Genomic DNA, 13,568 nt, shown 5'->3' with positions numbered 1-13,568 from the left:
CTGCCTGGGGGCTTGAGAGCCACCACGTCACATCCATAGAGGTAGGTCACATCACACAAGCTGTCAGAAGATGGCGCTGGCGGCTAAGACCTGCCCGTGATAAACGGGAGGAAAGCGACGAGGAAGAGAGGACGAAGAAGAAGGCGACCATGTTGAATTAGCAACAACTAACACAATAGAGACGATTTATTTCTAGTATATTGAACAATTAAAGCAAAACTACGGGAGGAGACGTTGAATAGCTACAAACATCGAATCACATTTAACAACAGCAAGACATAGAGGTGGGTGTGCAGTGTGTCCCTGGTGTTATATTTATTTAAAAACAAAAACAAAAAAAAACATTCGTGTGTTGTTGCTTATCCAGCTAGCAAATGGCTAACGTTAGCCAGCCGTGGCTGCTAAGCTATAGCCAGCTTCTGTAACATTAACCCTTATTGCACCAACATGACATAAATACAACATGCATTCGTGTACGTTATTGTAACATAAAATACATATATTTTTTATTATTATTTTTTAGCAAGCATATACTCGGGAGGATTATTGCGTTTTGCCGTGTGGGCTGGCTGGCTCTGTGTTTTGACGTCCATTGTCAACAGTGTTAACTGGCTTATGTTGACAAACCCAGCGGTTGTCCAACATGTTGGTTGTTTACAACGTAGGTTCTCAAAGTGGGGTCCGGGGACCCCCAGGGGAGGGTGTACCCAGCATATTAGTTAATATAGCGTCACAATAACAACTTTAACCATTATTTTATGCTTTGGCTATTCAAACATAGCAGATATACAAGCTCAATATGAGCTTGTAGATCTGCTATTTTTGAGTTGTGCAAATCTTTGAATATGTTTTTTAAAGCGAACATTTTTAACTCAAATCTTAGCCGCGGGGGGTCCCTGGAACACAATATTTTGAGATGGGGGGGGGGGATCTGCGGCCAAATACAATGACTATTTGGGGGTCCTTGACATGAAAAAGTTTGAGAACTACAACTACTAACTGTTAAAATGAACTGCTTTTTGTAACCAAAAGCGCATAGGACCAGGGTCATATGATAAGACTGTTGCACAAACCATCCTGAGGTTTTCTGCTTAAGGTTACAAACTAGTTTTTCTAAAATTATATTATAATAAGGAAATCGTAAATGCATTTTAACTCTAGGTCAGGGGTCTTCAACGTTTTTTAGGCCAAGGACCCCTTAGCTGAGAGAGATGAAGCAGGGACCCCCACCACATATTGTATAAAATTGTGTTGCAGATTCAACTTTGTCATAGATTTCATAGATGGCTTAATCATAGACCATTTTGACAGCACTTTCATCGGTGCAATGTGTATTTTCAGACATTAAACCACCCTCAATACTTAGTAAACTTGACTTTGTACTGGGTCTGCTCTTTTTTCCCTATACTCACCAAACCTCTTTGCAAAAATAGCCGATCTACTATCTCTGCGAGGTGTTGTGTGAGCTTGTAGATATGCTATTTTTGGCTACATTCTCCTCAGAATAGGGATGCTAGGGTTCAAGTGGTTAATGCGAAAAAATGTTTATCCTATCACACAAAGATTTCGTGGCCCTGTGTAGTAACTCTGAGGACCCCCTGTTGAAGACCCCTGCTCTAGGTGCTTCATGAAGCAAGCAACTTGAGTTCCTGTACACTACGGCACTTTTTTAAAGAAGGTTTACAAGAAAGTAAATTCATGCTTATGAATGATGCCGAGTTGTAGCCAAATGTGAAATAACAAATGAATAAAATCAGCCTTTACATGGGTAACAGGAATAGTTGTGCACCTCGGTGTTAAATAGGCAATTCTTTCCAAAATGTTAAATTCAATATTTGGAAATAGTCTTAAGTAATGTATACATGATTAGAACATGCTTAAACGTTCTTCAATTAAGGTCTAATATTTCTACAAATGCTACAAATGGCTGCAAAACCTGTATATCAAGTCATTTTGGGGCATAAACAAGAAGTTGAAGGATAAAATTAAGTCTGATAGTGATAATGATGTACTGTGCATTTTCTTATCATGTACACTCTACATGACTTAATCATTTTTCAAATGTATATATATATTTTTCCATGTTGGACAAAATAGCCAATTTTACATCGAGGTGCCAAGATGTCCCTATAGTTCCCACCTATCCTCTATCTAGCACATGAGTCCTTTACATTTCAGATTTTAAACCCATTATTTTAAAAAATCGATTTCATAGATCACCAATTGAATACACAGGACCACAATGGAAACAAGCCCTAAGGGCTTTTTGTGTTTATCCTTTTAGCACCATTGTATAATCGTACCACTATTTGCAAACCGTTAAAGTATTCAATCAATCAAACTGCTGCCATCTACAAATTACATCTGTTATTCCATGGTTATGTGACAGGTTTGAGTTGCTGGCAGACTTGCTGCGGAGGAAACGGGTTGATCACACCCACGCACACACACACACCTACGACGGAAGGCCTGTGGTGGAAAAGAGGTCAGACACCTGGAGCAAAAAGGAAACTTACCCTAAGGACTCCAACGGGCACTTAAAGCTACTTTGCTTTGGACTGCAGTGGCCCTTATTTGTTTTTTTGATGTCAGGAATCTGTTCTTTCACATGTGGAGGGACACATACCCACAGAGTGGAGAATAAATATTGAACATTACAGACTACATGATTTTTTGTTTTTGCTGGAAGACATTTGTACAAAAGTTGGAAATCCTATTTTCGAGGACAAATATATTGAGCGATTCTAATGGACTCAAAGCAAAGTAAACGCAGGAAATATTGCTGTTTAATATAGATAAAGAGAACTTCAAAGTGTTGAACTAAGATTATATTGCAGAAGTTATTTCCCCAGTTCAAATTGCCTTAGCTGTTCTATTTCAGGACTTAAAACTCCTTTTGATACTTGTTCACATATAATTTTCTATATTGTGTGCAAGTACATTTATGCATATGAATGCACATTTCTCTTCATTTAGAAGAGCTCTTGTATAAAGACTTCTTTTTGGTTGTACGTCAGTCACTCTGTTGTTGAAGGGGACCATACTGCACGTACATGTGTATATTATGTAAATACTAAAAATCGACTTTCATTGTTAAAAAAAAACGCTTTGGACTTAAAAAGAATAGAGAATATTGTTTTGTTAATGCTTTATTAAACTTTTCTACTTTTGAAGAGGATTTTTAAAAAGGACAGAAACCTTAAGAGGTAAAAACTTTGAAAATCTTTAAGAGAAAAAGAAGAAAAGAAGACGAAAATGGCAACGGCTAGAACAGAAAATGTAGGCACGGTTGTCATGGGACTGAACAAGCAGAACGGGCAGCTAAGAGGACAGCCCAAACCAGCCTCAATCCAGTCGGGACCCACTGGCCTAGGAAAGACTACAGGGGTACCCCAGAAAGCAGTAGGTGCCCCCCAGGAGGGATCTGGTATTAAGTTTGGAGATGACTGGAAAAAGAACCTACAGCTCCCTCCCAAAGACACAAGGCACCGAACCTCAGTAAGTATTAATTTACTAGCTCTTTAATTTTACAGTGGCTTAAGGGTTAGATTTTGGTGCTTTTACAGCTCTTTGTTTCATCTATCCCCCCACATAGGATGTGACGGCCACTAAGGGGAATGAGTTTGAGGACTACTGTCTCAAACGGGAACTTTTGATGGGCATCTTTGAGATGGGTTGGGAGAAGCCCTCCCCTATCCAGGTATGACCTTCAACTGACACTTCCCTGTGCATAACATGTTGTTCTGTGTTCTGTCCTGTGTTACCAAAATTAGCTTGATTTAGCTGAAAACTAAATTTGTATTATGTGCACTCAGTCATAAGCCCATTTCCCACATGGAATCCATAACATTGCTGGATAACAAATATCTGACAATGACAGGGCATAGTATAATTCACATTACTTTTATGGAGAAATGTATTCTGTATTGCATCTAGATTTTCCCACATTAGATGATTGTGCGCAAGAGAATTTTAAAGCATGCAAGACTAGGCATTGGGGGATGATAAAATATGTGTTTGCGATGAACAGTTTTTGTCTCCCTGGTACAAAGGAATTTTTAATTTTTTCACTTGAACAATCCACTTCCACAATGTAAATTGTGCTGCGTTACCTGGCTATTTGCCAGGTTTTATATCAGTAACATTGGTGTAAACTGGCCAATGCCTTGTGTTGCCTAAATAGCTATGGTTCACCTGTAAACTGCAAACAAATAAGAGTTTGCAGCACACTGTAGCTCCCTTTTGCAAATTTATTTAGGTACCATTTGAGTGGAATATAAATATATAAACTGCTTCATAGGGAAAATGTCGGTGTGAGATTGTCAGCAAAAATATTTTCACATGCATATATTATGTGCATATATTAACCACCATTTAACAAGAAAACAAAAGTGAAAGTCATTAAGAGAAGGTGAAACTTATGCCTCCCTTACACTACAAGACTTGCAATCACGTACATGTGAGCAACACACACACAGAGAGAAGGGGGGAGATGGGACACTGCGCCTTAGTTACTCCAACATTGTTCTTATGAAGCAGTTTTGTTCATAGAAAAAACATCATGCATGATCAAAATCTGATGCTTTAATTCTCACTTCAGCTGCAGGTGTACGGTTACATAAATGATACTTGATTTGCGTAGCAGAATGAATGTTATGTTATTTTTGTACTACAAATATTCAGTTAAAATTACACCTGAACTGTAACAAACTGTTATTTTACTTTGTACTTTTTTCAGGCTAAGGGCCTGTTTCAAATTAGACTGCAGCTAGATCATTGGGTCTGCTTCTACAGAAGTGCTTGAAAATGATAAAGTGAACTCTAAGGCCTTGTTCAGAGTCAGACTGGCAGCCCAGATCAGATCTTTGGCCTGTCCGGATTGGAATCGGATGCTTTCATCAAGTCTGAACAGCCGAAAACTACATGGAAACCATGTGAATCAGATTTGAACCACATTCCGGTCTGAACACATTCCGGTCTGATAAAATTAACTCTGATAGTGATAATGATGTACAAGGCACTAATCATGCTGTTTTAGGAAACGGTCTTCCTTAAGCTTATGTTAACATTTATTTAAAGTTTTATTTGATAGCAAGCTAGAGGAGAGAAAGTGAAATGACATTCAGGATCTTATAGCCAATTTAGATGAACCTTTCTGAACCATAGGGATGCCCCAAAAAACGAATGTGTTAACATAAAATGTTCACTCTCAGGAGGAGAGCATTCCCATAGCCCTGTCTGGACGTGATATTCTGGCCAGGGCCAAGAACGGAACGGGCAAGAGCGGAGCCTACCTTATTCCACTACTGGAGAGAATAGACCTGAAAAAGGACTACATACAGGGTGAGCCTTAAGTAGAACCCTGTACAGTACCTTGTTTGTTCTTGTACCAGTTGGATGTCATGTCTGGTATTTCTATTTCCTCACTACCTCACAACAGCCACAGTTAACAATTTCCTCTCCACCATCCATCTCCCTCACTGTTGTCTTGCCATCCTCATGTTCCCCTATTCAATCCCCCACATGTCAACTTCCCTCTGTCTACGTACAGTATACACACACACACACACACACACACACACGTCTATTGTTCTCATTTTATTTTTACCAAGCTCAACATAATACTTTCTTTCTTGATCTACACAGTAACATCCTCAAAGTTTATTTATCCATTTGTTATTCAGGGTGTACAGATAAGCAAATGGACCTTTACGGGTCTATTTGGTTATTTTCTACTCTCTGAGTGAAATTGGCACTGAGTATTTCACTACGTACTGAGATTTGGAGATGCTGCCCTGTCCATATTGACGTATGCCTGTGTCTTACTCATAATCCCCTTATCTGCTTGCCTCTACTCTATCCATAGCCATGGTCATGGTTCCCACCCGTGAGTTAGCCCTGCAGGTGAGTCAGATCTGTATCCAGATCAGCAAACACCTGGGAGGAGTCAAAGTAATGGCTACAACCGGCGGAACCAACCTGCGAGATGACATCATGCGTCTGGATGAGACTGGTAAAGACGATCTGCACAGTCACATGTTGTGTACAGCAGTCCCCAAACCTTTTGGCCCCAAGGACCCCTTCCAAGATTTTCAATACCCCCCCTGGCCCCTTTTTAACGCTTACATTTGTATTCATTAGTAACCACCAGTGTACATAAAGTTGTATTGTTTTTATACTAAACTAAACATGTATCCCTTATTAACCCTCTTTTTAATTGCATAATGGAGATATTTATATTGACTGCACCTCGTTGAGACTGATGAGACGGGGTTGGGGTTCACTGGTGTATATCATTTATTTTATGGTTTCAGGGGTCTCTCAGGACTCATTTATTCAATATTAAATAATTAAGAATACTCTTACAAGATGCTATGCATTTAGAGATGCTTCCCTGCATAGCATCTTGTTTTGAAATATTATATGTTGAAATATACAAGATGCTATGCATTTAGAGATGCTTCCCTGCATAGCATCTTGTGTTGAAATATTATCTTAGACCTATCTAAAAATAAGAGTAAAGGCTATTATAGAGTTGGGCCCCTGCTGTGCTGTCTTTGCTTGAAGTCTTAAAAAGCCTTTGTTCCCCTCACCCACATCGTAGTTTTTTTTCCTTTTCTCTAAAGGTTCATAATGCATTATAGCTTTCACCCTGATCAACCTTGTCAGTCCTAATGTTTTGTGAACTCGGTGTAAATTGTTTCTCCTCCTGCTGCCCCATCAGTGCATGTGGTCATCGCCACGCCTGGCAGGATCCTGGACTTGATAAAGAAAGGAGTCGCCAAAGTGGACAGAGTCCAGATGATGGTGATGGATGAGGTATGATTTTATAATAGAATTATGATGATGTACTGTCATAAGAAACTGATGCAGTTTATCATATTTCATTGTATATAGCAAATGTAGTTTGTACAATTCAGAAACATTTAATTTAATTTCACATAAGACTGCATACTTAATCAATCATCAACTTGCAAGGCTGTAAAACATTCTGGTTTAAAATTTGTATAAAAAAACGGATTACTTGTGATTTACCAAAATAATCTGGATTATCACTCTAGTGCTAAACACACAACCCAACAACGTTCATGAAGTTTATCTTATCAGTTTTGTATTAATAACTGTGTTAACAAAAACAATCATATATTCCCCTTGCTAATAATGACCCTTCGCCAAATCCCACCCCAACAACGAGTGTCCATTGCTAGCCTAGCAACCGTTGCTAAGCTGGCATATGGTTTGGCACTCTTCAGTCACCTGTCAGCTGTCAATGTTAAATCGCCCGCACACACACAATAATTTGCAACATCAATAGCAAGAATAGGAATACCATGATAATGCGATGGTGACTAAGAACCAGCAACAGATTCCACCTACCCAGAAAACGGTGGAGGGTGCATTTTTCAACCCTTTGCCCAAGCTGAAATCTGCACTTAAACTGCAAGGCTGCATGGCTGTGTTATCACACATTAAAGTATTATTAATTCATTTGTTCGTCTATTTATTAACTGCTATTTTTTGGGTCTTACCGTGGTGTGTGGTACATGAAAAATCCAGTGATAATGACGTTAAAGTTGATTGAGTTGGATATACTGTTTCTCCCTCTAACACTTCCCTTACTTTTTTTTTATTTTTTTAAATAATGTCATGCACATTTTTCCATTGCATAGCCTACTGCAGGCCTTTGTTGAAGAGATTTTGAAGCCCTTGCTCCTAAAATGATTCATTATTTATATAGGGAAATCCGTCATATAACATTCATGTCAATGGCTGAGAAGCACCACTTGCCAGACCTTGGTCTGGCACAGTGGAGTGGGTGGGGCTGAGCGAAGGCTGAATTGTACTAATCTACATTCGATACTGTGACCCCATCAAAAATCTAGCACAGTTTGTTGGTGATTCACATTGGCACAGGCTCTCCTTTGTCACAATATAATAAATGGAGTCCACTTCCTCCCAGGCGGACAAGCTGCTGTCTCAGGACTTTGTGGTGCTCATTGCGGATATCATCAGCTTCCTGGCCAAGAACAGGCAGATCCTGCTCTACTCTGCAACCTTCCCCATCAGCGTGCAGAAGTTTATGGTGAGTAGTCAAACTACTTGCCTGCCGCAGCTCTCGGTCACACTAGCTTAATTGCTCTGGGCCACCTGGCACCACCAGGCTGTTTCACACCAAGAGCAAGATGTTTTGATGTGGAGTATACCCAACCTTACACAGTAAAATCCTCATTTAATTTAACTCTGAGAATGTACAAATGGCACAACATTTGTACACTGTCAGAGATACAAATGGATAATTTAAGGCTTAGGATTTCACTGTGTACCTTGCTCTATGGTGTTTTTGTTATGTGTCCACACATGTTTATGTTGGGGTGGAGGCTTTTCTCAACATTAGCAAGCTTGCCCAATCCCATTGTCGAGCTTTTATGAATGGTACATTCAATAGACATGTAGGTTGTTTTTCTACCATGTTCTACTGCAGACAGTCTTATTCATCTCTCCCCTCATTCACTTCTCTTTTTCTTGTCTCTCTGTATCTCTGCCTCCAGGCCAAACACCTTCAGAAACCCTATGAGATCAATTTGATGGAGGAGCTGACTCTGAAGGGCATTACTCAGTACTACGCCTACGTTACTGAGAGGCAGAAAGTCCACTGTCTCAACACCCTCTTCTCCAGGGTAATGGACTCACTCCCACATCTACTCTCGCACAGAAATGCACAGGGGCATGCACATCATACAAGTGCTTTTAAACTGCAATTCATAACTTTCATGTCCTACTACCTGGGATTTGAACCCCGGTCTCCCCGGTTTCTACAACTCTTCCAATAAGACATCTGGCTTGGTCAGGAGAGAGATTGCGTTGGGCTTCATTCGGGCAGTACTTGTGAATTAGTAGTTGTCCTTCCTGACACGAGGGTCTACATTTCTCAATGGAAGAGTAGGGAGATCACCTCCAACTACTGCAGATTACTAGTACTAGTTATATTGTTTGAACCACTTAAACCCTATACTATAGGGTATAGACAAAAGGGCTCTATACCAAATCTCTTCGCTGAAAATAGCTGATCTAAAAGCTCACAACGCATCGATGCGTTGCAAGCTTGTAGATAAGCTATTTTTGCCAAACGTTTGACCCAGAATAAGGACACTATAGACAGATAGATTGAATGGCATTGTCTTCTCCAACTAGGGCCCACTGCTAACATAATGAATCATTTATGCGTTTGTCAATACACTAATTAACACAGGGCAATGAACAATACAGAGGCTGTCAGGCAATTTGTAGCACTTACCAAACCTATCAGATGGCACTGCTTATGGCTGCTTACAAATGGCGTAATTCCACTATGGTAACTTCGCTTGTAAATTCTAAGTACTGCCAATGATGGCTCAAACTTGATTCATTGTCTTTTATGTTTTCGCTCTCTTGGACATTTTCTTCTACAGCTGCAGATCAATCAGTCGATCATCTTCTGTAACTCTACTCAGAGGGTTGAGCTGCTGGCCAAGAAGATCACCCAGCTGGGATACTCCTGTTTCTACATCCATGCCAAGATGATGCAGGTAAGGGACAATCTTCATCAGAAGGAAAAGGCTGATTATAGATGTTTTTTAGTTTTTTTTGCCTTACTGTGTATTTTATAGTGTTCCAGTTATACTTGTACAGTAAGTGCAATGTGACGTTTGTTGTTTTTGTTTGTTTTTTCTAGGAATACAGAAACCGCGTGTTCCACGACTTCAGAAATGGTCTTTGCAGGAATCTGGTCTGCACTGGTCAGTTCATTTTCTATTACGCTTCCATTTTGGAAACGTAATCAAAGTGTTCCCATGTTGTTCCCACGGCAAGTATTAACCATAGTTTCTCATCCTCTTCTCGTCTCCATCAGATCTCTTCACCAGAGGTATTGACATTCAGGCCGTTAATGTTGTCATCAATTTTGACTTCCCCAAGAATGCAGAGACTTACCTCCATCGCATTGGAAGATCAGGTATGACGGTTTTAGTTCCTCATGACTTCAGACCTTTTATCAATTGATATTTCAATAAGCCAAAGGGTGCTTTTTCTTTTTAAATATATTTTATCAGTTGGCAGGATGTGATGTAACTGCCATTTGTGCCATAATGGAGCGACTGCTTGTGAAGAAGCATAATCCAGTTATAATTTGGTAAATTCAATGGTGTTTTTTCTTTACGTATCTACTGTATGAACGTCCACATGTATGCATTTTGCCAGAATAGAGGCATGTTGGCAGCAGGCACCACTGGAACAGGTAGAGATTGAGTGGGAAACTCAGAACTTTTGAACAGACGGCTGTTAAGGACATTTAGTTGATTATCTAAACCTCCACATATTATTTTTTTTCCGCATGAGGTCACAAGGTTATATAGCCTAATCCCTAACCTTCATCCAGTCTCCATGTTGTTCATTTTTATTATTTTGCTTATTAACCACTAAGCCCTATTTATGTAGCTGGCCAGGGTCCTCCAGGGCTCTATATTTGGTCTGCCCCTTTTCTTTCCTCTACTCAAAATTTCTGCCGGAAATATCCCATGTACAAGTTACAAAGCATCGCTATGTGACTCATGAGCTCGTAGATCTGCTATTTTCCGCAACCGTTTGCCTACTTTCGACGAATGTTTGCCTATTATGATATGCTTAGAATAGTGATGGTACGGTTCAAGTGGTTATGGGAGGTCTTGGTCAACCTTCTGGTCATCCTGCCTGGAGAAAAGATGAATGTGGATTAACACTTCGACTGCCAGAGTAATAGTGTGCCACTGCTGCCAGCGAAAAAGAGAAAAAAATATATCCGCATGGGGTAATCCATTGCACAGCTGCGGCCGTTTGAATGAGGCTTGTTTTTGCCGTAAAGCAAGAGGAACGGAGATTTAGGAATTTTCCCTTAGGAAATAAACAGGACGTGAACGAGACGTTTTTTTAAACATCCGGATCAATTCCGGGTGTGACGTCATTAGGCAGTGAAAGCATCATTCATACAGTTGATAACACTGAAAACCACTGAAAACATGCCATCTTGTTGATGGCATGCTGAGCCTTAGCAGAATCTGACGAGAAATCTCGTCGGTGGCAGGCAAATAGTTAATATACCCTGTTAATGTGTTTTGTTTTTTTTTTACATTCCCTGTTAATGTGTTTTTTTTTCTTTTTACATTCTCTTAAGGGAGGTTTGGTCACCTGGGCTTGGCCATCAACCTGATCACCTCGGAGGATCGCTTCAACCTGAAGGCCATCGAAGACCAGCTTGTGACCGACATTAAGCCCATTCCTGGAAGCATCGACAAGAGCCTGTACGTGGCTGAGTTCCACTCTGCCGACTGTGAGGTCGAGGAGGTCGAGGAGAAGTCGGGACGCCAGCAAGACAACTCCTAAGCTGGTGAGAAGTTCAGCCAGTGTCTGCATTTCAATGTATTTATTTGCTAGGAAATTCTTAACTTTTATTTAATAAATTCAACTGCCAAGACAAATTATCCTTTAACATTGTAGAGATCACAGACATTTTTGTAAGTTGGCAGGTTTCTGTTGTTGCTATCCAAAAACCATGTGTACCATTTATCTTTTAGTGGTCTCTGTGATGCGTGAGAAATATGACTCTGTTTTCCTTACCGTAGCTGTTTTTTCCCCTTCCATCTAGGCCACTGGGACACACCAGGCTTTTGCACAAATATCAGCGCTTGCACACAAGCTTCAGGCAACTTTGAGTTTAACATTTTGCAATCTTAGCTATTATTTTTAAAGCCTGTGAAATAGATGTAACGGCTGTTTTTAGTTCTTTTTTTCTTTTTAACCCCCCTTTCATCGTTGATGAGAGCTGCCCACTGATTACTTTGTCCACTTGAAGAAGTAATTTTATTTTCCGTCAAACCTTTATTAGCTCATGCATTGTGCTACAAGTTTAGTCATTATTTCCCAGTAACTTTCTTCCTAAATATACCCTGCTAAAGGTAAATATGAACAGTGTGCAGTAGCTTTTTATTGCATTGCTGCACTGCCAGAAACACAAATAGATTTCAGTGCTGCTCTGAACCTGTCTGAATATGTTGTCCCCTAAGACCATTATTGAAACCATTACCAGCAAATATTGAAAGGGTGGTTTCACTTTGCTTTTTGTTTTACTATGGTGTGCTCACACCAGCCATTGCCGTACCCCACTAACACTACTCTCGTCACTAAGTGCCTTAATTACTTCCACATGCACTCAGATCCATTCATAACCTCCCTGTCTGCTTCTCTCACACAGCCAGACAAATTATAAATGTTATTTTAACTGGCCAAATGTAATGAAGACATTTCTACATAGTACCGCTGCAGAGTTATACAAACAATAGGGACACAGTTCGTTTGGACCACTTGGGAGTGCAGGGTGAAGAACACTCACCATGGAAATTCAATGAAATTCTTACCATGAGAGCAACAAATAAGAGCATACCTGATGCATAGATGGTCATCTAGATGAATAACCCAGTGATGAGTAATCCATCTAGGAAGTACAACTCGGGATGATGGTGCTTACTCCGAAAATCGCTGTAGTATACTGGCTTTACTTACTGTGCCTAAGTGTGATATCAGATGTACAATAAAAAAAATAGGACAATTCAAGAAGGGATGGAGACAATAGCTGGCATCGCAACGTGTTGTGAGCTTGTAGATCTATGTTCACTACTTTAGTGCGACACTCTTGTATGACCGAAAGCAATGATATCTAGTTGGCGATATAATTGCATATTTAAACATAAATACAGTAATCTAAAGAATACTACACACTGACTTGTGAGTATAAAGGTCATTTTATGGCGGTGTCGCCCTCTGAACAGAACCGATCCCCAAGTTAACAACACGGCACATCAGAACACGTTGCTAATCTGAAGACCAGCCCCCTCACAGCAAGCGACATTGTTGTACCACGGAGCACAAACAAGGAATTGAGCTCAGCTGTAGAATGAAATGCTTAAAATAATCTTCAACTTCCAAGTGATACATGAGTTGAAGCCCATTTGGCATGCTTAAAATGGTCTTCAACTTCCAAGTGATACATGAGTTGAAGGCCATTAATTACCATAAATGTGTGTTTATATATACAAATAAACACACTTAAATACCTGAAACAGAACTGTGGTACCAAACCTTACAAAAAAGTATTCAAGATGATTAGGCTATACATGCAGAGAATTGTTGGTTAGAAAAACAGTGTAGTAACAAACGTTTTAAACAATCAAAATGCAAATCTTAGCATTCTGAAACATTAAAAGAACAAAGTGGACTCAATGGAAGCTTTTCAGGAAGCAGTCAGGAAAATCTTCTATGTTAGCCGAACTCGATTTCAATAAACACTGATTTCTCCGTTTGTTAAGTGCATAAATGTAGCTCTCTGCTCTTTGGCTGCTTTGCTTTAATGAGCAGTGGCGTTGCATAGTAGTTCCCTTGAGGAGCAACTGCTACTACTGGTTTGCTCTTGCTCCCAAATCGTGGTGCCAGCGTGGACTTCATGCGTTCGGACAGGGAGGTAGAGGAGGGTGTTCTGGGGTGGTTAGAGGCCCCAGCATGCT

General features: G+C 40.1%; 1 protein-coding gene across 1 annotated transcript; it reads left to right on the top strand.

The window, feature by feature from the left end:
- Positions 1-147: 147 nt before the first annotated feature.
- On the top strand, positions 148-13,256 carry LOC311061947 (putative ATP-dependent RNA helicase ddx6). Its single transcript, XM_084080669.1, has 13 exons — positions 148-284; positions 2,390-3,498; positions 3,596-3,700; positions 5,214-5,343; positions 5,867-6,013; positions 6,725-6,819; positions 7,961-8,083; positions 8,550-8,678; positions 9,450-9,566; positions 9,713-9,776; positions 9,890-9,991; positions 11,186-11,398; positions 11,657-13,256. Exons 2-12 carry the CDS (start codon positions 3,256-3,258, stop codon positions 11,392-11,394), a joined length of 1,464 nt encoding a protein of 487 aa, XP_083936795.1. The 5' UTR covers positions 148-284; positions 2,390-3,255; the 3' UTR covers positions 11,395-11,398; positions 11,657-13,256.
- The last annotated feature ends 312 nt before the right edge of the window (positions 13,257-13,568 follow it).

Source organism: Gymnoscopelus microlampas (genome assembly GCF_963454915.1).
Source record: "Gymnoscopelus microlampas genome assembly, chromosome: 15".
Classification (NCBI taxonomy): Eukaryota; Metazoa; Chordata; class Actinopteri; order Myctophiformes; family Myctophidae; genus Gymnoscopelus; species Gymnoscopelus microlampas.
The sequence above is the reverse complement of the archived record's forward strand: the minus strand, read 5'-3'. Positions and strand labels throughout refer to the sequence as shown.